At 50.4% G+C, this 27,043-nt stretch overlaps 1 protein-coding gene across 1 annotated transcript in view; it reads left to right on the forward strand.

Moving 5' to 3' along the window:
* Positions 1-755: 755 nt before the first annotated feature.
* Positions 756-27,043, forward strand: part of LOC120764595 (zinc finger protein 345-like) — a 97,781-nt gene continuing 71,493 nt past the window's right edge. The window contains exons 1-4 of the mRNA XM_058423837.1: positions 756-1,505; positions 1,644-3,026; positions 16,923-17,196; positions 17,296-17,591. Of these exons, the coding sequence (XP_058279820.1) occupies positions 1,448-1,505; positions 1,644-3,026; positions 16,923-17,196; positions 17,296-17,591 (2,011 nt within the window). The 5' untranslated portion in view covers positions 756-1,447. The remainder of the gene's footprint in view (positions 1,506-1,643; positions 3,027-16,922; positions 17,197-17,295; positions 17,592-27,043) is intronic.

Consider the following 27,043-nt stretch of genomic DNA (forward strand, 5'->3'; position numbering starts at 1 on the left):
TGGCCCCAATCACAGACCCAGTTTGGTACTCACTGTGCCATTCTTGGTCCCTGTCCCCATTCCCAGTCCCATTCCCAATGCCATTCCCCAGGGCCACCTCTCACATGGGGCCCTGAGGGCTCCACAGCTCGGGCTGGCGGTGGCACACGAACCGTTCAGCCCCGCTGCTGTCCTTGGCCAGCTGCAGAGAGCACAAGGCTTTGGCCATTCCTCAGAGGCCCCCAGCTGGCCAGAGCAGCCCCTCCTGCCAGTACCCGCTGTGCCTCAGAGCCCTCCCTCATGCTGGGGACATGGAGCGGACATGGGCCTGCAGGAGGCTCCTGTTCTTGGGACAGGAGCAAGGCTGCAGCTCCGGCCTTTGGGCCCTGGGCCGCAGCAGCCCAGGGGAGGCCCAGCTGCAGAGCTCGCAGCCCCGGATAGGTTTCAATGGAACACTTTGGAACATTAATCCCCATCCCATGTTCTCTCTGCTTTCGCTGTTTCCATATTCCCTGTCCCCATTCCCGCTCCCTGTCCCCATTCCCGGTACCCTCTCCCCTCACCAGACGCCGCCGCCATCGCTCCGGCCCTCCCGTAACCAGGGAAACCCCGCGCTGCTCCCGCCCACCAACCACAGCGCGCCATCGCTCCCGTATTTGCATAACCACGCCCCATTGGCTGGCCCCGCCCCTCCCCGCCTGCAGCCGCCTCCGGGCGCTGTTTGCTCCCAGTTCCCTCCCAGTGGTCCCAGTAAAAGAGATACTGGGAGGGAAACCGATCCCAATTCCTTCCCGCTGCTATCAGCATCGCTGTCGGTGCTCCCAGGATCGCTTCCCGTGCCGCGCGGAGTGGGCCCGCTTTGGAACCCCCACCCAGGGCAGAGCGCAGCTGCTTTTGGGTGTCGGCACCGCCCGGGCCGGGCTGGGAGCGGAGGAGGAGCAGGAGGAGGAGGAGGAGGGACAGAGGAGGAAGACAAGGGAAGGCGAAAGATAAAGAGAGGAGGGGCAGGAAGAGGAGGAGCAGGAAGACGAGGGACAAAAGAGGAGGGAGAGGAAGAGCAGTACCAGCACAAACACCACGGGGTTCTCCCGCCCGCTCGCTCAGACCACAGGTCCCCCGGCTCCGGCAGTTTCGCCTCCCCGGAACCCGCAGGTGAACGGAGAGAGGGAGATCGCCCCAAATCCATCGGGGCGGGGGGGCTCCGAGAGGTTTTTTTTCCTGGGCAGGGCATGTTTGGATCTCGCAGGACCTCAAAGCCGAGCCGGAAAAGGACCTGGAGGGATCTTAGCGGGTCGCATGTGGCGATTGGAGGCGGGCAGAGCCTGGAGATGAGCTGGGTCCGGGGCCCTTGAGACTGAAAGGGGCACTGACTGCTGCGGCTGCACTTGGGCAGCGGGACCATCAAACTGAACACGCTCAGCCCTTATTTATCCCCACAAAACAGGATTTCCCGTTCCCAAACCTTGGCATGATCGAGGAGGAAAGGGCCACGAGGAAGAGGAAGATGGACCAGGAGCGCCAGGCAGGTGAGGAGAAGTCAGTGCCACTTTTCCCCTCCCTCCTGCTCTGTCCCCCAGCCCAGCCTGTTCCCTGGCTGCGGGACAACATCTCCTTCCCTGTGCACGGAGGCAAATCCCATCCTCTCCTTGTCCTTCCTCCTCCAGACAAGGAGCTGAGCACGGAGACCAGGGAGGAGAAATCCCCGCGGCAGATCCTCGTGGAAGAGGCCGTTTTGAGCGGCTCTGCGGTGCAGGAATCCAGCAGGGCGGAAAAGCCGCGGAGATCCCGCACGAGGAGGGGCTGCAAACGCGGATCACGGGAATCTGAGGAGGAAAGAACCACCCTGGGCCGGGAAGGCGGCCAGAGATCGGAGCTGGGGGTTCCTGAGCAGCCTCAGGATGGGGGGAAGCCCCACAAGTGCTCGAAATGTGAGAAGAGCTTCAGGTGGAAATCGCTCCTTCTCCAGCACTGGAGAATCCACACGGGGGAACAGCCCTATGGGTGTGGGGAGTGTGAGAAGAGCTTCCTGTTGAGCTCGGATCTGATCAAACACCAGAGGATGCACACCGGGGAACGGCCCTATGAGTGTGGGAAGTGTGGGAAGTGCTTCCGTTTTAGATCCAATCTGATTACCCACCAGAGGAGCCACACCGGGGAGAGACCCTACGAGTGTGACCAATGCAGGAAGAGGTTTCAGTCCAGCTCCCATCTCCTCGTGCACCAGCAGATTCACACGGATGCAAGGCCCTTCTGCTGCCCCGACTGCGGGAAGGGCTTCAAGCAAAACTCCAGCCTTATCAAACACCGGAGCGTCCACACCGGGGAGAGGCCTTACGAGTGTCCCAAGTGCGGGAAGAGCTTCAGAATCAGCTCCCATCTCACTGTCCACCAGAGGAGCCACACAGGGGAACGGCCATATGAATGTGGGGAGTGTGGGAAGAGCTTCAGCCAGAGCTCCCACCTTATGCGCCACCAGAGAAGCCACACTAGGGAGAGGCCATACGAGTGTGATCAATGCAGGAAAAGGTTTGCCACCAGCTCCAATCTCCTCAAGCACCAGCGGACTCACACAGAGGACAGGCCCTTCCGCTGCCCTGATTGCAAGAAGGGATTCAAGCGAAACTCCGCCCTCGTCAGCCACCGACGCATCCACACTGGGGAGAGGCCCTACGAGTGTCCCGAGTGTGGGAAGAGCTTCAGCGATAGCTCTGCCCTGCTTGTGCACCAGAGGATCCACACCGGGGAACGGCCCTACCAGTGTGCAGAGTGTGGGAAGAGCTTTAACCAGAGCTCCCACCTGATTATCCACCAGAGGAGCCACACTGGGGAGAAGCCCTATGAATGTGACCAATGCAGGAAGAAGTTTCAGTCCAGCTCCAGTCTCCTCCTGCACCAGCGGATTCACACAGATGAGAAGCCCTTCCGCTGCCAGGACTGTGGGATGGGTTTCAAGTACAACTCCAGCCTTGTCATCCACCGGCGCGTCCACACTGGGGAACGGCCCTACAAGTGTCCTAAGTGTGGCAAGAGCTTTTCCAGGAGCTCCCGCTTGACCCAACACCAACGCAGCCACCACTAAGGGCAGCCCTGTGAGTGCCCTAAGTGCAGGAAGAGCTTTGTGCACTCCTCCAGTCCCACCCCCATACATGGATCCACACTGCATGATCCCCAGTGACCCCCGGTGGGCAGAGCCCTGGTGATCCGTGGTGCTGGTGATCCGTGTTGGGAAGACACCTTGCTGGGGGCTCCACATCCTCTTGGCCCCCTGTGGCCTGGATTTTAATTTCATTTCTCTTTTTCCTTCCAAAACACCCCAAACTGGCATAAAAATAAAGATGTTGAACTAAGACAGGTGCGGGGATATGGAGGAAGCTTCAGGGGGATGCTGCTTTCCAGGGCGTTGAGGGTTCCTGACAAGGACTTGGGGGTTGCCCAGGGCTTTGAGCATCCCAGGCCAAGCAGCTCTGGTGTGCTGGAAGACCCTGGTGGAGGTTCTGGAGCAGCAGATGACGGATCCACTGCCTGGGAAATGTCCCCTGTCTAGGATCCCCCTCTCCTTGCTGTCACTTCCCTTGCCCCCTGCCCGTTCTCATGTCACCCCTCTTTCCCTATTTCCTGTCCCGTTCCAGTTCTCATATTGCCATTCCCCTTGCCAGGCTTGCATTTCCATTTCTATATTTCCAGTTCCGTTCCCATATTCCAGTTCCCAGTCCCGTTGCCATGTTCTCATTTCTGATCCTGCTCCCACCTTCCTAATCCCCAGCCCATATTCTCCCTGTGGTTGCTTTTTCCATGTTCAATGTCCTGTTCCCATATTCCCATTGCCAGTCCCATTCCTGGTCCCTGTCATTTCTAGTCGCATTTCAGTCCATCTCCATTTTCAGGCTGTATCCCATATTCCCTGACCCAATCCCATATTCCCGGGCCCTGTCTCTTTATTCCTAGTACCAATCCCTGTCCCAATCCTTTATTCCCCATCCCTGTCCCCATTCCAGGTCCTTGTCCCATATTCCTTGTCCCTGTCCCCATTCCGAGTCCCAGTCCAGTATTCCTGGTCCCATTTGTGGTCCCTTTCCCCATTCCCTATATCATTTCCAGTCCTTGTCTATTTCCAGTCCCATTCCCAGCCCCTGTCCCCATTCTCTGTTCCAATTCCTAATGCCTGTCCCCATTTCCAACACGATTCCCCGTCCCATTCTTGGTCTCTCTCTCCATTCCCTCTTCCCATTCCCGGTCCCTGTCCCCATTGCTGGTCCCATTCCTGGTTGTTGGTGGTTAGATTTGTGTCACAGTGTCCTCTAAATGCGCTGACCAGCGCTGCCCCAGGCTAGCTCAGGTGCACTGTGGCGAGCACTCGAGAGGTCGGGGTGGCGGGCGCAGAGAGCCACCTCCTCCCTGTGGGGCCTTGGCTCCCCACACAGCGACGGGCACTTGCTGGTGACTTCAGGACCACGGCGGCGGAGAAAGGAGTCGACTCTAACTCGAGCAGTGTGATAACGGTGGAATTTATTTGGGAGAACAGACTCACACGGAGCTCTGCCTCGATCAACAACCGCCCGAGAAGAGCGCAGAACAAGCCTGTGCAGCAACTTTTAACTGAGGGAGGGAACGGGGGTGGCGACAACAGGTCTGCCAATAGGAGAACATCGGGGCGTAACTGGGGGAGTCAACTTTAATGAACAACAACCTATCCCGAGACGGAGGAGGGGTTTTCCCTGGGCACCCACCTATCACACGACGCCTTCCCTGGATCTTTCCAGAAACCAGGGAAGGGTCCCAGCTTGAGTGACGGGGCGCCCAAGGGGAGAGGGAGAGGATTGACAGGGCTAAAATAAGTAAGGGGATGATTGACATAAAACGAACTGGGACTCCTTAACTCGTAAACAAGTAGAAACCATACAGAACATAGGGGGGTACAAGGAACGAACCATTACAATGAATTACAAAACCTCACATAAGTAAAACCTTTATACCAATTGCGCACCTCCACAGATTTGTTTCTTTTTTACTTAGAGAATTTTTCCCATGAATTGCTAGGAAACTAACTACTGGGTGCTCGAGCAGAACCAAGGGGCCAAAGGAGAGGAATTGTAGCACATAGCTACACTTCTTTTGTCTCTGGGAGTTTCCCCCGGAGAGGGGAGATAAACGCACTTTTTGGACCAGGTAAAGGACAGGGCTGGGAGCAGCTTCTCTCTCTTGCTCTCGGCATCGGAGAGAGGATGGCCAGGCTGCTGCTTGCTGCGGGAGAAGTCCACGGCCAACAGAAAGTCCGATCCTGGGAAATCTACCATCATCTGCTCGTGTGTCCTGGAATTCTGAGCTCCTCCGCCTGCCCTGCTGGAGCTGGGCCAGCCCTGTCCCACCATCGCGGCTTCTTCGGCACTGCTCTTTGTGCTAGGCTGTAGTCCCGCACTGCCCTGCCCTGCCGAGGCATCCTGCCATTCCAGCGACCAGCCCAGGACTTTCCACTGTTGCAGCTTGGTGCTCTGAGAGTCCTGCAGGGGCACTGAGACCAAATTGTCCTGGGTTTTGTGAAGCAAAGCCTTTGAGGTTCTTGGTTCTGTTTTGTTGTTAATGCTGTAGTTATTGTTTGTTTTGCTTTGTTTTACATACCAGTAAAGAACTTTTATTCGTATTCCCATATCTTTGCCTGAAAGCCCCTAATTGCAAGATTATAATAATAGGAAGGGAGGACGTTAATATCCTCCATTCCAAGGGCAGCTCCAGCTTTCCCTAGCAGACACCTGTCTTTCAAACCAAGACACTGGTCCCATTTCCAGTCCCTGTCCACATTCCCTGTTGATTACCCATTCCCAGTCCCTGTCCCCATTCCCAGTCCCATTCCCAATGCCATTCCCCAGGGCCACCTCTCGCATGGGGCCCTGAGGGCTCCACAGCTCGGGCTGGCGGTGGCACACGAACCGTTCAGCCCCTGCAGCTGGCCAGCTGCAGAGGGCACAAGGCTTTGGCCATTCCTTAGAGGCCCCCAGCTGGCCAGAGCAGCCCCTCCTGCCAGCACCCGCTGTGGCTCAGAGCCCTCCCTCATGCTGGGGACATGGAGCGGACATGGGCCTGCAGGAGGCTCCTGTTCTTGAGACAGGAGCACGGCTGCAGCTCCGGCCTTTGGGCCCTGGGCCGCAGCAGCCCAGGGGAGGCCCAGCTGCAGAGCTCGCAGCCCCCGATGGGTTTCACTGGAACACTTTGGAACACTAATCCCCATCCCATGTTCTCTTTGCAATTGCTGTTTCCATATTCCCTGTCCTGTTACCATATTCCCATTCCTGTTCCATTCCCGGTCCCTGTCCCCTTTCCCGCTCCCATTCCTGGTCCCAGTCTCGTATTCCGTGCCTCAGTCCCAGTCCCAGTTCCAGTCTTGTACTCCCTGTCCCATTCCCAGTCCCAGTCCCAGTCCCAGTTGCATATTCTTCATCCCATTCCCGATCTACATCCCCATTCACGGTATGATTCTAGATCCCTGTCCCCAGTTCCGGTCCCATTCCTTGTCCTGGTCCCGGTCCTTGTCCCTATTCCCGGACCAATTCTCGGTCTCGGTCCCGTAGTTCCGCTCCCTGTCCCCATTCCCGATCCCATTCCCGGCCCCATTCCCGGTCCCGTTCCTAGTTCCTGTCCCCACTCCCGGTCCCATTCCCGGTCCCTGTCCCCTCTCACCGGACACCACCACCATCTCTCCTGCTCTCTCCGCGGCCCTCCCGTCACCAAAGGAAACCTCGCGCTGCCCCCGCCCACCAATCACAGGGCGCGATCGCTCCTGTATTTGCATAACCACGCCCTTGGGTTTGCTTCTTCCCAGTTCCCTCCCAGTGCTCCCAGTAAGAGCGATGCTGGGGGGGAAAGCGCTCCCAATTCCTTCCCGCTGCTCTCAGGATCGCTCCCGGTGCTCCTGGGATCGCTCCAAGTGCCGCGCGGGGAGGGACCGCTTTGGAACTGTTGCCCGATCCGAAGAAAACACAAACAACCGAAGTCGTTTATGCGGTGCTTTATTGAGGGCCCGGGAGTCTGTGGACTAGCGTCCAAAGACAAGACCCCATCTTTACTGAAAAATCACAGGGTTTTTATATGTTTCTTTACATGATTTCTTCATCATTACAAATTCTTGCTTCACTTTCACCACCTGGTACAATTATCTTTCTGACATTTAGGTTTCTGCCAAAGGTACATTCCTTAGATAAATGGATACACTCCTTAGCTACACTGCTTACATTACAAAATCTGCTATAAAGTTCATCTGCAGGTTACATAGGCCTACCAAGCCTTAGCATCACTACTACTACTAATGTCAACTACTGTCAACTACTGTCAATTCTTAACATTTGCTACTAACTTAATACAGTTTATTGAATAAGGTGAATGTTATGGCAACATATTTCCCCCCTTTTGAGCATTCTTCAGTCTTCTGCAAGAATGCTCAACTCTTAGTTATCGTTGGGTCTTTCAAATGCTGGATTTTCTCGCCCGACGGCAATTTCATACTTCGGAGGAGGCGGGTACTTCTCATTATCTCTTGTTAAGGCCCTCATCACTCTTCTGGTGCGTCTTGTTTCTCTTTCAATGACTCCTAAAACACACTTATACACTAACCAAATAATTAGTAGTAGGACTGCAAATAACAGAACATTCTGTATCACTGATGACACCCATCCAGAAACTGAAAGTCCTAAAGATTCAAAAATTTCTCCAATCCAATTGTGTTGTGCCTCCTTCTCAATGTCTCTTGTTTTAAATTCAATTGTTTCTAATTGAGAAATATCTTTTTCTACTTCTAAAGTCACGTTTGGAATATGGATGCAACAATGGTCAATCTTTGTTTTTAAATACTGACACACACCATGCTCTTTTAACAATAGCATATCTAAGGCCATCCTATTCTGCAAAGTCATTCGGGATGTGGCTTGCAATTGTGAATTTATATCTTTGAATCCTTTCTTAGTGGCTGCTGCTAATCTTTCAGTTTGCCCTAGCAATTTGTACAGCATTTCTCTGTTCCTAAAAGCAGCTACAGGTGTAAAGAGTGATTCTAGAACCCACCCAATTGCAACTCCAGCGTCAGGTTCGTGCTATTCATCTTCAATTGGTATGTCATCTCCAATTTCCCGTTTCATTCTTCCTCTAATTTCTTCCCAAGATAAATTTGACTCTTTCCAAAAAGGGCATAATGTGGGAACCCCCAATGTTATCTGGGTTACCGGGCCGTCTACTGGCATATGAGTAGTCCAATGTCCATGTCCTGTCACCCAGACTAGGTTCCCAGGACTTCTTACAGTAGTAGTTTTACAATCCCATCGGCCTCTAATCTTTCCTTTAAGTGAATGGTTATATCCCCTACACTCACATCCCCATTGTAACAAAATTTTTACTGGCTCTATCCCTATTTGATTTTTAGTATCACAAGTAAGAACTTGAGAACAATTCCATAACCCTACTGCTCTCCCCTTCTGGCGAAACTTGTCTTTCTGCGATGATTTCTTTCCATAGTCTTGTTCTCTTTTTCCCTTCCATTCTATGCACCAGTTTACCTTTCCTAAGTAACTATATGTTTCTAACAAGCTGGGTCCCCAAATACTTTTCCATTCTTCCATGGTGGTTATTTTAGTATCATTTTGACATACCTCTTCTTTCTCATATCTGTTTTTCCATACCCTAGATACTTGGCAAGGATACGTTGTCTTTTCAGGTATTACTAAACACCTTCTTGGTATCTGTGGGTGATCCCATGCATAATAACCTGGCATCTGTTCACACTGCTCTTTGGATACTCTAGACGAACCTAAGATCGCACATACAGTTACCCATTCCCCTTTTTCCTTGGTTTCAACTTTGCAATTCCACGTAACATTTACAGTGGCATTCGGCAATTGTCCCACAGGAACAATTCCCCATGGGATTGGTTCTCCTGCTGCTTTTGGGAGTGGCAAGCATGCTGTAATTCGGGATACGTTTTGCACCATTCCAAAATCTCTGATTAATCCTACTACTAGGTTCTCATGACCTTTCTTATCTAGATCCGTTTCTATCTCGGGCTGTCCCGTCCCTTCCATTACTTGCTTTGTCACTCTTCTTCTCTGAACCTTTGCTCTTCGTGCATCCTTATCCCAAACCGTGACTATATTGGCACCTTTCTTCCAGGTTGCTTGTATATTCTGGACTTCAGTTTTCTGGTCATTTGCTACAGAACAGGTCAGGTTCACATCTATTCCATTTATGACATCCACCACTGGTTCGGTAGCTGCAACTACAACAGAACCATTAATAAGAATTGGTTTCGTTATTACCAGTAACAATATAATCAAAAATGCTACTTTCTGCGAAAAATCATCTGCGTTGGGGAGACCAGCTGGGTTTCCCATTGTGCAGGGACTTTCTTGACTCGAGTGTAATGGATCCATGAGTCGATTCCTTCGACCTTTACTGCCGTATAGGTTGTTAGGATCACTTGCCGGGGCCCGTCCCATGTTTCCTTCAAGGGATGTGTGGACCAATTCTTCACATATACTCGGTCTCCTGGTTGAATGTCATGCACCGGGTTCTCTAGTGGCATAGGTCGATTCCACTGCAGGGCTCCCCTTAAGGCATTAAGAGTTTTGTTTAATGACATGACATAACTAAATATTGTCTGATCCCCTTGCACATGCAAATCTCCTTTCAACACGTTAGCATGGTATGGTTTCCCATATAGGATTTCATATGGGCTAACTCCCAATCGCTCCCTGGGTTTAATTCTGATTCTGAGCAATGCTAATGGCAATGCCTGTGGCCATTGTATTTTTGCCTCTTGACAAATTTTCTTAACTTGTCCCTTAATTGTTTGATTCATCCGCTCTACCTGGCCACTGGATTGAGGTCGCCAAGGGGTGTGTAGGTCCCAAGATATATCTAGCATCCTAGCAACCTCTTGTACTATTCCTGCTATAAAATGTGGACCTCTATCTGAGGACAATCCCAACGGCACCCCAAATCTAGGAATGATTTCCCTCAACAGTGTTTTGACTACTTCCTTCGCTTGATTTGTTCGACAAGGAAAAGCTTCAGGCCAGCCTGAAAAAGTGCATACATACACTAAAAGATACTTATAGTTCTGTGCTTTTGGTAATTCTGAAAAATCTACTTGCCAGTAATCTCCTGGTTCGGGCCCCACTTGTAATTTCCCTAACTGGATCTGTTTCCTAACTATTGGGTTGTTCTTCAAACAGGTTGGACACATGGCATTCACCCGTTTTGCCAATGTTAACATCTGGTTAGAAATTACTTCTCTTTTTAGAAATTTTACTAATGCTTCTGCTCCCCAATGGCATTTGTTATGTTCAGTTTCTAAAATAGTTTTCATAATTCGGGTGGGGACTACAACTTGTCCCATACTTGTTACATACCATCCAGTTGCATTCTTTTGCGCTAGCAGCAGTGAGGCTAGTTTTTCATCATCTGGAGAATACTTTGGTTCCTGGATCAAATGTGGAGTTACAGGACTCACCTTAGTAGGTATCAAGGCCATTTGGGTCCATACTTCTTTGGACACTCTTCGTGCTGTGATATCAGCTAGTCTATTTCCTTGATAGATCTTCCCTTCTTCCTTCTGATGACCCCTCACATGCATTACCGCAACCTTCTCGGGTTGGTGTACTGCGTCTAGCAAGGCTAGAATTTCAGTTCTATATTTGATAGCAGTTCCTTGAGAGTTCAACAACCCTCGTTCCTTCCACAGGGCACCATGAATGTGCACCACCCCAAAGGCATATTTAGAATCAGTCCATATATTCACTTTCTTTCCTGAGCTCAGCATTAGGGCTCTAGTGAGTCCAATAATTTCAGCTCGCTGAGCGGAGGTTCCAGGGGTCAAGGCCTTTGCCTCTACTACGGTTGTAGCTGTTACCACTGCATATCCCGCATACCTGGTACCACTTTCCACAAAGCTGGACCCATCAGTAAACAGTTCCCAATCCGGGTTCTCCATTGGGACATCCTTCAAATCCATTCGGCTGGCATACACTTGTTCAATCACCTCCATGCAGTCATGTGCTAGTTCTCCTTCTTCCTGCTCACTGCGGAGAAATTCTGCTGGGTTAATATGATTAGTCATTTTTAAATCCACATCATCCTGTTCTCTCAGAATTGCTTGGTATTGTAGCATCCTGCTGGATGAAAGCCAGTGACCCCCCTTTTGTTCCAAAACTGCCAGTACCATGTGAGGCACAAATACCTCTATTTTCCTCCCCAAAGTCAATTTCCTGGCCTCCTGGATAAGGATCACTGTGGCCGTAACTGCCCGCAAGCATGACGGCCAACCAGCACTTACTGCATCCAGTTGCTTCGAAAAATATCCTACTGGACGTTTCCATGAACCGAGTCTCTGGGCTAGCACTCCCAGCGCTAATTTCTGCCTCTCATTCACGTATAACTGAAAGTCTTTATTTAAGTCGGGAAGGCCTAACGCCGGAGCTTCTTTCAGGGCCTGTTTCAGGTCTTCAAAGGCCTTTTTCCTCTGTCGATCCCAGTTTAGCCGTGGTTCCTTCAAAGCTTCATATAATGGTTTAGCTATAAGTCCAAAATTCAAAATCCACAACCTGCACCACCCCACCATTCCTAGAAAAGACCTTAATTCCTGATGGTTCCTGGGAAGGGGAATAGCACAAATTGCTTCCACTCGATTGACTCCCAACCGTCTCTGTCCTTGGGTGATTTCGCATCCCAAATAGATTACACTTTCCTTTAGTAACTGCGCTTTCTCCTTTGACACTCGGTAGCCAGCCTGACCCAGCATGTTCAATAGAGCAATAGTCAATTTCAAACACGTTTCTTTTTCTTCTGTTGCTAGAAAGATATCGTCTACATACTGGAGAATGACATAAGAGAGAGGTGACTCTCTTACCTCGGTAGTCTTCCATTCTTCTAATTCTTTTGCCAATTGATTTCCAAATATCGTTGGACTGTTTTTAAAACCTTGAGGCAGGCGAGACCAGGTGAGTTGTCTCTTCCTTCCAGTGTCAGGACTTTCCCATTCGAATGCAAAATATTTTCTACTTTCCAATGCCAGAGGGATGCAGAAGAAAGCATCTTTCAAATCAACAACAGAAAACCATTTAAACTTTTCTGACACAGATGTTAATAGAGTATATGGATTGGCAACCACTGGGTGAATGTCTTTTACAATCTTATTGATTGCCCTTAAGTCCTGCACTAACCGGTACTTACCATTTGGTTTCTTAACTGGAAAAATAGGAGTGTTAAATTCTGATTCACATTCCTGCAAAATCCCTTGTGTTAAAAATTGAGTTATCAAAGGAGCAACACCTTTCCTAGCTTCTAATGTAATTGGGTATTGTTTTATTTTGACTGGCTCTTTTCCTTCCTTTAATTCTACTACCACCGGCTGAGCAGCCTTTGATTTACCAGGGCTCCCCGTCTCCCATACCCAAGGTACTACAGCCTGATCCACTTCAATGGGAATAGGAGAGGGATCAATTTCTTTTATTACAAACAGTTTAGCAATTTCTTCTCCCGGAACCTCTAATTTTACCCTTCCATGCTCAAATATGATTTTGACATTCAATAATGACAATAAATCTCTGCCCAATAATGGTTTGGGGCAATTAGGCATATACAAAAACTGATGGTCTAACTCCTTTCCTCCAAATTTCAAGTTTAATGGTTGTAAAAAGGGTCTTTCTTCCAATTGTCCTGTTGCTCCCACTACCTGTATGGTAGTATTGCTAATAGGTCCCAGTCTTTTATTTAAAACCGAATATGATGCCCCAGTATCAACAATAAATTCTTCTGGTTCTCCATCAATGTCAATTCTGACTTTTATATCCTGCTCTAGTCAGCTTTGAGTCTGATAGTTTCCCAAAACTAATGCTTGGGCGACACCTTCTGGATTCATGGGGTAACCTGCTGAACTATTCACTGGCGCTCCTGGCATTCCTCCCAGTCCAGCTTTTACTGGACACTCATTTTTCCAGTGTCCTATCTGACGACAGAACGCACACTGATTGGGAGCAATCCCTCCTTGCTGGGGACCAGAAGGGGCTATCCCCCGTCCTCCGAATCCAATATTCTGAAAGCCTGCCCTGCCGCGTCCAAAGCCACGACCGCGCCCAAAACCACCTCTGCCTCTTCCTCTGTCACCAGCTTGCTGCATTATAGCTAATATATTCGCCTGCTGTTTCTTGGCCGTTTCTTTCTCTCTATTATTATAAACTTTCCAAGCCACTTCCAACATTTTATCCAAGTCTCGAGTTTCATGTCCCTCTAATTTCTGCAATTTCTTACGTATATCCTCCTGTGTCTGACCCAGAAAGATTAAGGCAAGCTGCAATTTTCCTGCTTCACTGTCAATTTCCAAATCAGTGAAGCATCTAGCAGTTTCCTTAAGTCGCTCTAAAAATGCTGAGGGTGATTCATTCTTATCTTGTCTAATTGTATACAATTTTGACCAATTTATAGTTTTAGGCATTCCAGTCCTGATTCCTTCTACTAACAATTCCTGATATTCCCTAATAGCTTCCCTCCCTGCAACCCCGTTCGGATCCCATCCCGGATCATCACTTGGTACTAGTTCATTTACAGTTGTTCCTCCAGCTAAATGCAGTCTAATCATTTCTCGAGCGCGCTCTTTCATTGCCCGCAACACCATCTCCTTTTCAGTGGAATCCATTAAGGTATCTAACAAAACCTGCATGTCATTCCAATCTGGATTCTGGGTTTTAATAATCATTTTAACCACCCGTGCCACTCTTTCAGGATTCTCACGATAACTGCCTGCTGACTGTTTCCAAATCACCAGATCTCCTGGGGAGAAGGGTACTTTTACAAGCACTTTCTCTCCTTGGGGCCCCATAGCTTCCCTTAAAGGGGCGATAAGCTGGGGTTCCCCATAATTCTTACGTCCCTGTCTCGTTCGTGCCGCAAGCGGAGTATTTCGCTGATTTTGGGAAGAAACAGGGGAAGAGGTTGGAGAACGTATAGTAACCTTTTTAGTATTTCTTGGCTTTATCTCCTCCTCCTCCTCCGAACTGCTCTCTGGTAACGGTGGATACAAAGAGGAATGAGGTGAGACAGAGGGGAGGGGTGAAAAAGCAGGGGAGGGTGAGACAGCAGAAGGGGGGGGGTGTAGCAGAAGTTGTACAGGGTGACACCATTAAGGATAAGTCCTCTTCTGGTCGAGAGGTTAATGCTAAGCATTGGACACATTTAGATTTTTCTTTACAGCCTCCGCACCCAGATTCTTTCGTTTCTAATACCATTATTCCACATTCCGTCTGCCACTCCTTTTTACGGCGCAGTAAATAAAACAAGTCCAAATACTGTACCTCATCCCATTTTTCATTATCTTTTAAGTACTGCATTAATGAATTCAGAGTATCATAATCTATAGTACCATTTTCTGGCCAAGACGGCCCTTCTCGTTCATATTCTGGCCACCAATGATTACAATAATCAATCATCTTACTCCTACTCATCTCCTGGAAAAACCCTTCACTTTTCCATCTCTTCAATAAACATCCTAACGGGGTATTTCCCGGTATATTCTTATCGGACTGAACCATAGACTTAAATACTTCAAGCGGCATTTTGAACCGGTTTCACTTTCAACTGTACAGCAATTTCACAAACGAGCACAACAAAAAGCAGCAGCAGCAGCAGCAATCAGCCCAGCAATATACAAGCAATAATAACCACAAGCAATATTAACAGCCTAACAGGAGAAACACCAGATAAATACCAGATAAATACCAGATAAATACCAGACCAAACCAACTTGCCGCTTCTCGACGCCGCGAGGGGCAAGTGCCGGACCTGCGCAGCTTTCGCCGCGTCTGACAGCCGGCGCCTAGGCTTCCCAGACCAACCAGACGTCTTAGCCCAACTCTGCGAGGATCGCCGCCTCGTCTTATGAGCAGGCACCCAAACCAGAACCAGAAAATAAAGCACCTTCGGGCTTACCTCTCGTGGTCGTCCGCTAGGCGCAGGGGTCGGGCACGAACCGATGACTCCCGAGAATCACTCGGTGCCGGCGTGGAGTGGATCAGAACGTGAACCGCCCCAGCCACCTTCGGAGTCCCATCTGGGTCGCCAGAAAACTGTTGCCCGATCCGAAGAAAACACAAACAACCGAAGTCGTTTATGCGGTGCTTTATTGAGGGCCCGGGAGTCTGTGGACTAGCGTCCAAAGACAAGACCCCATCTTTACTGAAAAATCACAGGGTTTTTATATGTTTCTTTACATGATTTCTTCATCATTACAAATTCTTACTTCACTTTTACCACCTGGTACAATTATCTTTCTGACATTTAGGTTTCTGCCAAAGGTACATTCCCTAGATAAATGGATACACTCCTTATCATAATTAGCTACACTGCTTACATTACAAAATCTGCTATAAAGTTCATCTGCAGGTTACATGCGGCCTACCAAGCCTTAGCATGACTACTACTACTAATGTCAACTACTGTCAATTCTTAACATTTGCTACTAACTTAATACAGTTTATTGAATAAGATGAATGTGATGGCAACAGAACCACCCCAGGACAGAGCGCGGCTGCTTTTGGGTGTCGGCACCCCCCGACCGGGCTGGGAGCGGAGGAGGAGCGGGAGGAAGAGGAGGGACAGAGGAGGACGAGGAAAGGCAGGAGCGGCACGAAGAGGAGGAGGGCCAAAAGAAGAGGAGGAGGGGGAGCAAGAGCAGCAGGACCCGCACGCGGTTCCTCCGGCCGCCCGCTCAGCCCGCATTTCCCCTGGCTCCGGCAGCATCGCGCCCCCGGAACCCGCAGGTGAGCGGGGAGGGGGAGATGGCACCTAATCCATCGCGGGGTCTGTGGGCGGGGTTTTTTTTCGGGGCAGGGGATGACTGTGTCTTGCAGGACCCCAAAGCCGAGGCGGAAATGGCCCTGGAGGGATCTTGGCCTGTCCCATGTGGCGATCGACCGGCAGCGGCGGGCAGCGGGGCGATATCGGGTTTGGGGATCGCCAGGAGAGCCGGGGGGGGAACGCGGGAGCCGCGGAGCGGGGAGAGCGCAGAGGGGCGATCCTGGAGCTGGGGGACCCACGGCAGCGTGGAGGGGTGGGAGGAGATTGGACATAAGCGGGCTCCAGGCCCCCCGAGGCTGAAAGGGGCGCTGACTTCTGCAGCTGCACTTGGGCAGCGGGACCATCAAACCCGAAGCGCTGATCCCTTGTTTCCCCCCTAGCCAGGCTTTCCCCTTCTAAAATCTTGGCCCGATGCAGAATGAGGATGCAGCGAGGAAGAGGGCCGGGGATCCCCAGGCAGGTGAGGAGGAAGTCAGTGCCCCTTTGCCCCTCTCTCCTGCTCCACCTCCCAGCCCAGCATGGCCTCTGGCTGCAGGACAACCCTGCTGCCAACACCGTCCTGCCGGGGATGCATTTGCAGGGATCTCCATCCCCTTCCCTGTGGCACGGAGGCAAATGCCATCGTCTCCTTGTCCTTCATCCCCCAGACAGGGAGCTGAGGATGGAGACCAGGGAGGACAAATCCCCGCGGCAGAAGCTCGTGGAAGAGGCCGTTTGGAGCGGCTCCACAGCGCAGGAATCCAACGGGGAGGAAAACCCCCGGAGATGTCACACAAGGAGGGGCTGCAAAAGTACATCATACGGATGTGAGGAGGAAAGATCCACCCTGGGCAGGGGAGGTGGCCGGAGATGCGGCCAGAGCTCAGAGCTGGGGGTCCCTGAGTAGCTTCACGATGGGGAGAAGCCCCACAAGTGCTTAAAATGTGAGAAGAACTTCAGCTACAGATCCTCCCTGATCTGCCACTGGGGAATTCACACTAGGAAGAGGCCCTACAAGTGTGGTAAATGCAAGGAGAGGTTCCAGACCACCTCCTGTCTCCTTAGGCATCAGGAGGCTCACACAGAAGAGAGGCCCTTCTGCTGCCTTGAGTGTGGGATGGGCTTCAAGTACAACTCCAACCTCGTCACCCACATGCGCGTCCACACTGGGGAGAGGCCCTACAAATGTCCCAAGTGTGGGAAGACCTTCAGCCAGAGCTCCATCCTGGTTGCCCACCAGAGGAGGCACACCGGAGAACGGCCCTACGAGTGTGTGGAGTGTGGGAAGAGCTTCAGGACGAGCTCTGAACTGATCATCCACCGGAGAAGCCACACAGGGGAACGGCCCTATGACTGTGATGAGTGTGGGGAGAGTTTCAGCCGGAGCTGCCACTTGATCTGCCACAAGAGGAGGCACAAGGCCCCTGTGGCCCACAAGAAATGGCCCAACGAGTGTGGGAAATGTGTGAAGAGCTTCAGGTGGAGCTCTGAACTGATTGTCCACCAAAGGAGCCACACAGGGGAACGGCCTTACAAGTGCAGGGAATGTGGGAAGAGATTCATGTCAAGGTCCAACCTGATTGCCCACCAGAAGATCCACACAGGGGAACGGCCCTACGAGTGCGACCAGTGTAGGAAGACATTTCCCACCAGCTCCTGTCTCCTCAAGCACCAGCAGATTCTCACAGATGACAGGTCCTTCTGCTGCCACGACTGCGGGAAGGACTTCAAGAGCAATTTCACTCTCATCAGCCACCAGCACATCCACACTGGGGAGAGGCCCTACGAGTGTCCCGAGTGTGGAAAGAGCTGCTCACTCAACACTAGCTTGACCCGACTCCAAAGAAGCCACCACTGAGGGAAGCCATGCGAGTGCCCTAAGTGTAGGAAGAGCTTTGTGCACTCCTCCAGCTCCATCCCGCATGCTAGGATCCATACTGGATGATCCCCAGTGACCCCCGGTGGGCAGAGCCCTGGTGATCCGTGGTGCCAGTGATCTGTGTTGGGAAGACACCTGGCTGGGGGCTTCACATCCTCCTGGCTCCCTGTGGGCATCTGGACACAACCACAGACCATCAGCAGAAATCCCTTGTAGAGAGCAGATTTGTTGACTTCTAACCCCAGAAAAATCTCACTTTTCGCATCTTTTGGTGACATCAAGCAATGCTGCATGGTCTTGGTGGTCTTCTCCCACATAAATCCATTGTTTCAATTCTCTCTATCTCATGGGCATCTTCCACAGCAAACGGGGACGGACTGGGTCAAAATCCACCATTTTGGATTCAGTGGGGTGCCAACCCCTTCAAAAAAGGTTCTTCCCACTCACCCAAGCACATGGATGCTCTGCTGGCAGGGACACTCAAATCCTTTTATTTTGGCCTTGAAACAAAGAAGTTTCTGTTCATCTCTTTGAAAGCCCTGAAATTGGGGTAAAAATAAAGATGTTGAACTAAGGCATGGATGGGGACATGTGGGGGACAGGGACATGAATGGGGCCGTGGGGGGACACGGACATGGATGGGGACATGCATGGGGACTTGAATGGGGACAGCACCAATGTCACCCAATTTTCGGTCCTCTCCCCCTGTTTTGGGTTCCTTCTCCCTATTTTCGATACTTTCCCTCTTCCCATTCTTTCTTCAATTTTGGGTCCCTTCCCCTTGACTTTGGCACATTTTTGGGTTCACCCCCCACCTCCCAGCCTCAGCCTCCATCCCCTGTCCCCACAGGCATGTCCCCAGCTGTGTCCCCAACTGTCCCCCCATGCCACATGGACTTGGTGCTCGCCATCCTTGATGCCCTCGAGTCCCCAGTGCGGAACTGTGGATCTTCTCTTCCAGGAGATCCAGAGCTGGACAGGTTTCCTGGGGACATCGATGGCCCCAGGGCTCGGGGTGGGTGGCCTGGTGGGGTTGGTGGGAGGGGGTTTGCAGTCATGGGTATTGTCCACGCTGCTGCGCAGAGCAGCCCCAACCAGGGAGTCTGGGATGGACGGGGGCAGGAGAGGTTGGATCCTGGTCCAGATGGACACCAGAGCGTGACTGAAAGTCCTGCCTTGTGTCACAATCCAATCCTACAAGCGGGGGTCATGATGGTTCTTGTACCGATCTCAGAGTGCAAAAGATACAGAGGGGATTTCAGTATTAATCAAAACAAATGCACCTTTTATTGACTGACCATAGCAAATGCAATAGAGGAATTAAGAGTGAGAGAAAGAGATACAGAGAAAGAGAAAAGAGGGGATATAGCTACCAAACGTAGAGACGGAGTCCTTGTGGTCTGCTGGATGGTTCCGCCTCTCACGTCAGGGAGAGTCTCTCAAAATCTCTGGTTAACTCAGTCATTTTTATTATAGTACTCAATCCGGGGGGGGAACAGGTAATAAGAATAAGTCTGTTGAAGCCACCAAGGGGGAACACGTAGTCCATGTTCTCAGCAGTAAGCGAGAGCCATTGTCTTCTTGGTCCAACGAGCACACCTGCAGGCAAATACCTTGCTTCGGTTAAGTCAGCCCCACCTCCGCGTGTTGGGGTTGTAGGGGTCTCATGTCTCAGTCCTTGGGAGGGGGCTTCGATCTCTGTCTGTCACAGTGGTTGTGAAACAGATGAGGGATTTTCTGTGGGGGACCACCAGAGGTACCCCAGAAAGTCCACTTGGCCAAGAGGTGGGGAAATTCATAGGCTCTTGTCGTGAAGCAGGGACCGTGAAGCAGGTGCAAACTTCAGGTACAGAATCGCCATTACACCGCTCAAAGCCAGTGTACTGTGACGTGGTGACACAGGAAAATGCACCTGCGTATGATTGGCGAGCATCCACCTCGAGCAGGCCAGAACTGCAGTGGGGTGTTTGGGGTCATCGTGACGATCATGAGGCAAAGGAGGGGAACTTCAGACTGACTCTCACACCCAGTCACATCAGGAAGACACAACAGAACGGGGCTGAGCTCATGCGCAGCAGCAGAGGTACTGTGGGCGACCGGGGCTGGGGACATGGGGACAATCCCCAAAGTCCCCAAGGTCACTTCAGGGAATGCAGTGCACGGGGGGTGCGGGATCACGCAGCGTTCTCGGGGGCATGCGGGAGGGGTGGGAGTAGTAGGGGTGATGCAAAAAATGTTGCCCCCCCCACCCCATCCTGTAGGATGTGGGCCACCCCACCCTTTGGGGGACGTGTGACAAATAATCAGATTAGTGCAGACACCACCTCCATATTCAGGGTAGGAATACTTACAGGGTCTCCCGCCTCTTAATTTAACTGATGCTGAAATAACTTGGATAACTCACTCACCATGTACGACACTGTTTGGTAGCAGTGTGCCAACACTGACCATCTTCTTTGGGTTCAATTTGGTTTAGTACTATGGACTCTACATCCTCTCATTCTCTCACTATGATTTCCTCCCTCTCATCTCCATCATCAAGCTCTGCCTGATACAATTGGACTTGGTGGTGAGGAGCCCCACTGCCTGCAGCTTCTTTCCGTTCTCTTGATCATGCTCAGCAACAACACGGCCTTCCCCAAAGCCTGCTCTCCCTCTCCAGGGGATTTCAATCCCCTGAACAACAGACAGCCCTCTGCCTGTGGCACCAGGGCTTAGAAGGATAATTTACTCTTAGGAAAAGCCCTGGTTCCCAGGATCCCTGCACTTCCTCTTCTGCAACTTCTTTCTGCTCCCCAGCAGCTGCTGCCCACACTTCTGCTGTCTCTGCCTGCCCTTCCACAGCCTCTCCCTTTTCCTTAGGTGCCTCTTCTTCTCTTTCTTCCACTGCCTGCTCTCCTGCCTCTCCCTTCTCCTCCACAACCACTTTGCCAGGTTCATCTCCTTGTCCCACACTTCTGTCTTTTTCTCCTTCTTCTCATGCCCCTCACCCTACGGATTCCTGTCCTGGCTTAGTCATTTTCTTGGCTTCTAAAAGTTCCCAAGCCTGATCCCTCCTCTCCCTTTCACCTGCTAATTCTTCCTGCACTTTCCCAACTCCTCCTCATCTGAACCACTGTCCATGTCCTTGTGCTCACCCTTTGTGCTGCCTCCTCATCCCTGTCCGTGTACCCAACATCTGTCCCAATGCCTTCTCCCACTCTGCAGCTTTATGGAGCCCAAGGTGCATTTGTCTGCTAAGGCCCCTTTCCATAATCAGTATCTGAATGTTTTTGGACGGAGTTAACCAAAATTTTGTAGAAATTTCTCTCTCATCCTGCTCTTCATCTAAATGTTTTAGCAAGGAGTCATGAATCCTTTTATCCTTTTAGGCTGCCATTGATGCCTTAGGATTTCAGCTTTTTAATTTTTCCTGTATTTGTAATCCAGCAATTCTTTAGTGTTTAAACTGCATACAGAGTGTTCTCTGCTGCTTTCCCATTTTGGTGAGACAAAACAATTCCTCTCCAGGCCTGGGAATCAAGGACACCTCACTGTCTCAGGCCCTGAGAAATGTAAAAAAAAGTGAGTTGGAGGGAGAGCAAAGTTGGGGTAAAGGACTTCATTATCTGAAGCTGTAGTTGGAAAATTAACCCCCAATATGGAAATGGACCAAATTTATAAAATTATGGAAACCCACGGCCTGTCATCCATTTTGGGTGTAGCCCCTTGGGGGGCTTTTTCTGCCTGAAATATGCATGAAGGCCCTTCAATAAATACAACTGCTTTTTATTCCCTTAATTTTGCCTGGCCTCTCTTTTTAGGTAGTCCCAAAAAGGCATCAGTCCAATGCCCTCTCTTTTCTCTCCTCTCCCTCACCTTTCCTATCATTCCCTGAATCCCCAACTCCCACACCCGGATCTTGGTTTGGGGGGTCCCACTCCCCTCCCACTCCTTTTGGGGATACCACCTGTTGAGGGTTAAGTTTCCTGTAGAATTCCCCCCCTCCCCCCCCAAGTTGCTAGGAGACTAAATGCTGGTAGTTATAGGGTGCTTAACCTGGACAAAAGAAGCTGATCACTTAGTTTGGGGGAGAGAGAAAGCTCCCGGAGAGAGCTGAGGGTGGTGGTTACACAGCGCTCGGTCTTCTGGGGAGCACGGATCGGGGGACTGCTGGCTGTCTGGAGTCCACGGTTAACGGAGGAGTCTGGTCCTGGGAATTCTACCATCTGTTGCAGTGCCCAGGAATTCAGAGTTTTCTTCGCTGTCCTGCTGGATTTTTGAGTCAGCCCGGGTCCAGCTGCTGCGGCTTTCTCCGGCACTGCCCACTTCGCCTGCCCAGCCACCCCCCTGCCTGCAGAGGACAGTCCACCGCGCCTGGCTTCCAGCCATCAGCCCCAGAGATTCCACCGTTTGCCCTCGGGGTTCTTGGTTCTGTTTTACTATTATTATAATTGCTGTTGGTTTTTGTCTGTCCTGTTATATTTACTAGTAAAGAACTGTTATTCCTTTTCCCCATAGCTCTGACTGTAAAGTCTGGTTTTTAATCTTCCAGATTATAATAACATGGAGGGAAGGATTTGAATTCCTCATTTCCTGGAGAGGCCTGCCTCTCCTTAGCAGACACCTGTCTTTTCAAACCAAGACACCTTCCCTCCAAGTTATTATAATTTAGAAGATTAAAGAGGCTTTTCAGTCAAAGCTATTGGGAAAGGAACAACAGTCCTTTTCTAGTAAATATAACAGGACAAACAACAACTACAGCAACAACAACAATAATAATAGTAATAATAGTAGTAATAATAATAATAATAATAATAATAATAATAATAATAATAATAATAATAAACAGAACCAAGAACCCCAAGGAGTTTTGTCTCATAATCCCGGGGCAGTCTGATCTCTTGGGACCCCAAGAGCACCAAACCAAAACAGTGGAAACTCCGGGGCTGATGGCTGGAAACGATGGGTTGTCCTGGCAGGCAGGGGGGTGTCCCAGCAGGCAAAGTGAGCAGTGCTGAGGAAGCCACGGCGGCTGGACAAGGCTGACCCAGCTCCAGCAGAGCAAGCGAGGAGCTCCGAATTCCTGGGCACTCCAACAGATGATAGAATTCCCAGGACTGGACCATCCATTAACAGTGGACTATTCATGCAGCTAGCAGGCGCTCGACCATCCTCTCCAAAACTGAGAGCAGAAGAAACCACCCTCAGCTCCTTGAGCCCCCGAGCCTTTCCCTCCCCACCAAACTAAGTGATCACCACTTCTTTTGTGTGGGTCAAGTACACTTGAAGCATCAGTATTTAGTCTCTTAGCAACTTATGGGGGGGGAAAAAATCTATAGGGAAAGAAGAAAAACAAAAATAAACTTAACCCCCAACAACTCCCCACACTCGTAGTGCCGTTCCCCCATGTGCATTCTCCAGTGGTGGATCTGGGAGCATCTCTTGCTGAAGCTCTTCTCACATTTCGAGCACTTGTGGGGCTTCTCCCCATCATGAAGCTGCTCAGTGTTGCTGTGTATTATTTGGTTTCATATAGTATTTAATTTTTATATTGGGTTTTGTAATGGTTTCTTCTGTACCCCCCTGTTACCCTGGAAAATGTACTATTCCTAAATTTGTCCCTGCCCATCTCCCACATTGTTCACTTCCTGGAATGTAATCCAACCCTATTCCACTCCCACCTTATCCCTGACTGGGGAGTGGGTTGTCCCCGCCTTTAGCCCCTTCCCTGGATATAAGCCAAAGCAAGATGCGGGAAAACCCTCTTGGCTCGGGAAGTGGGACGGGGCTCCTGACCCAGGCTGGGGCAGGACCACAGAAGAAAGACTGAATAAAGCCCTGGTTGGTTTCACCCTTGGATCAAGTGCAGACCTTCCTTTGCCATCGATGGGGACCTGCTCTCTCTTCTAATGGAAAGGTTCTCGGTTGCTCCTGGGTTTTGGGACCCTGAGGAAAATCCTTCCAGCTGTGGTTTGTCTCTCGAGCTAGCCAGGGTGAAAATGGAGCTGGGGTTCCATGAGGGAGACAAGCCACAACGTGGTGCCTGAAGCCGCTGGAGTGGCTCCCAGGAGTGAGGCCTGAAGAACCAGGTGTGGAGCACATGGGCAAGGGAATTCACGCAGGCATGTGAATCCAAAAACGTGGCCCATCCACTCCAAGACAGACCCATCAGGCTTGGCATTTGCTGTGGAGTCCCTGAAACACCAGACTCCACAGAGCAAGGCTGTGGTTTTCCTGTGGACTTAAAAAACCCATCAGACGGCTGCGAAGAAGCCCGCCTAACAGCAGGCTGTTCCCAGAAGAAAGCAACCACGTGTGGGGCCAGCTAACCCTGGGAACCAAAAGTGGAAGCCCTTTTTGCACCAAAAGACACACTTTCAGGCAGGGGACAGTGACTGGGAAGTTTTTCGTCACCACATTGGAGTTTGGTAAGTATTCCCACTCGGGAATCTTGGGAAAAATCTTTCAGAGGCTTAAAACCTCAGGGAAATGCTTTTCCCTTTGGGGAAGGTTTTCGCCTTCAGGGCAAAGCTTCAGGGTTGCTTTTAAAAGCAAATCAGTTTAGGCTGTTAAGCTCCTGGGTTCTGGAGGTAATTTTCTCTCCCCATTTTTTTTTTTCTTTTCTCCAGCGGGGTTTTTTGTTTTTCTTCTTTTGGTTTCCCAGTTGCAGACAAGGGGGACACAGAATCCTAATATCTGAGCCAAAAAATGGGTGCTAGGCTGTCTGTGTCCCAGAAAAAAAGTCTTTTACCAAGTTTTAGGTGCCTTGGATGATGGGGGGACCCATTGTTCAAAGAAACAGATGAAAAAATTAATTTGCTGGTTGTTTTTTCACTTTCCCCATGTGTCCTTAGAACTAATAAGCAGCACACAATTTTGGGAGGCTGTTGCAAACAAATTAGCTGAATCAGGCACCCCTAAGGACACAAAACCTGCAAATTTTGCTCTCTGGAGTTTGCAAATTCGGCTTGCATTGCAAAAGCAAAATGAAGTGAAAAAACAGCTAGTTCCTGTGAATTTCCCTCAGTTTCCCCAGTTTCTGCCTCTGCCGACCCCAAAATTCCTTTCCCAGACTCAGGTATTCTGAGGAAAGCAGCCCGCGAACAAGCGCAGGGAAGCTGCAGTTCCCCTGGCTTTCCCCAAATTCCCAATTCCCCCTGCCTGACAGATCTTGGCCAGACTGCTCGAGAAACCCCTAAACCTACCCCAAACTTCCCTTCTTCCCCAGTTTGTAAATCCCATGCTAGGTTTACCTTTGCAGACAGTTCGGGTGCCCAAAATCCCCAGTTTAGGGATCCCCAAGTTAGTTCCGGTTTTGTGGGGGTCCACAAGATGGACGGGACCATGCCGCATCCTTCCCCTTTGTTCCACAAGATGGTGGATGTCATGTGCTCCTAAGACATGTGCAGCCTCTTTCTTTGTCTAACCTTCCTTCTTCCCACAATCCCTTTTGTAACCTGAGCAACCCCTTCCTGTCCCCAGACCCCTCCCTCCCTTCGGTGCCGCCCCCGGCACTGCGCTCTCCTCTGACTCCATCCCCTATCCTCAAAGCTCCGCCCTCCAACTCCGCCCCTTGTGACTCAAGCCTCCAGCCCCTCCCTGCCCCTCATTCCCACGGTTTTCCCACCCACAATCCCAGTTCCCACGCCCCGGGGGTGGGGGGTGGGGGGTAGCTGGGAACCCAGAAGCAGGAACCAATCCCAGCTTTTCTGCCACCCCTGTCACATATCGACAGTCAAAAAGAGGGGGTGTTGTCCATGGTGATTGGGACCCCTTCCCCCAACAAGCGAATCATGATTTATGCAAAATTCAGATCGATTTTGGATGCAAAAGTGAATACTTTCACTACCCTTTAAAAGCAAATTTATCAGGGAACGTTATAGTCCCATTTGACCTGAGACAACTTGCTTCCTGTCTCATATCCTCGGCAGAATTCAGACTCTGGGAAGCAGCATGGAAAAAGCTGTTAAGAGATTTACTTCCTGAGCTTTGGCAAAATCCTGAAACAGCTGTTGATAATAACAACTTCCCAATTCGATTAGAACATCTATGTGGTGATGATGAATGGGTCTCAGCACTCAAGCAGGCTCAGGAAATTCCTTTAGTTGTTTTGGAGTGCATTTAAGATGCTGCTTCCAAAGCATTCTTTTCAATCCAGCCTGATGGCCCTTTCCAACCATACAGTAAAATAGAGCAACTGCCATCAGAACCTTTTATAAAATTTGTAGAACGATTAACAAGATCTATCGAGTTACAGGTTAAGAAAAAAGGGGCCTGGGAAGAGTCCTTGAGGAAATGGCTCTGGCTAATGCAAATGAACAGTGCAAGGCAGCCATATTCAGCCTCCCCATGAAACCGGCTCCAACCTTAGATGAGATGTTCCAGGTATGTGCCAGGAAGGTTCCTTTTATGACAGCTCACCAAAGCCAGAGTTCAAAAGATGCGTTCAAGCTACCGCAAAGAGCTGCTGGTGCAGACACCGTGCCTCCTGTGCCTGTGCCACGATCACTGCCCAAGAGAAGAAGAACATGTCTTCTGTGCAATCAGGCTGGACATTGGGCATCTCAGTGCCCTTTAAAGAGACAATTTTTGGACTTTCAGGACAATGGGGGTGGAAGGTCTCAAGGTCCCAAAGGGAATCTTTCAAAAAACTAAAGGATGAGTGCCGGCTTGCCCAGGGTGCCGACATAAAAGGGGGAAGTCCGAGGTGGGTGGGGGGAGAAAAAACTGAAAAATGCAAATGTTAATCTACCTGATCCTGCTTCAACCAGTCTGCTTTTCAGCAGAAGTCACTGGACATGACCTTTCAGATCATGACGTAAACAGACCCAATCTAACCACTGAATGTCTCCAGGAGCCTTTTAGGTTGCAACTGACAGAGTCTTTGCACCTAAGTGACGCAGACTGGCATTTAGGTTCATTGGATCTACAGGTGCCAGGCTCCTGGCTACATGTTGGCAGTAAGTATGTCATCTTGGGGACACCAAGCACACATTGAGAGGGATCAAGATCCTTCTGGGTCTCGTCTCATCAAACCCTAAACAACTAGTTCTTGGGCTGCGCTGTGTCCGCCCACGTTTGTTTCTGCCTAAGGGGCAGATAATAGCTCAGGCAATTCCAGCACCTGACCCATTCTCTGAAAAAGACATCATGGGGAACAAACACCCTGAGGTTTGCCCCACACAAGCCATTTGGAGGAACAAACTCATGGTGTGAGGTCCATCAACAGTGGGGAAGACATAAACCTCAAAGGGAGTTTTGGACACAGGGGTGGATGTAACGATCATACCAGAAAGGATGTGGCCATCACACTGGGAACTGCAAAATGTGGCCGGGCACATACAAGGTGTAGCAGGAGTGCAATTGGCAAAACAATCAAAGAATGTTGTGCAAATTAAG

The sequence above is a fragment of the Hirundo rustica genome, chromosome 32 (genome assembly GCF_015227805.2).
Source record: "Hirundo rustica isolate bHirRus1 chromosome 32, bHirRus1.pri.v3, whole genome shotgun sequence".
In the NCBI taxonomy this organism is placed as follows: Eukaryota; Metazoa; Chordata; class Aves; order Passeriformes; family Hirundinidae; genus Hirundo; species Hirundo rustica.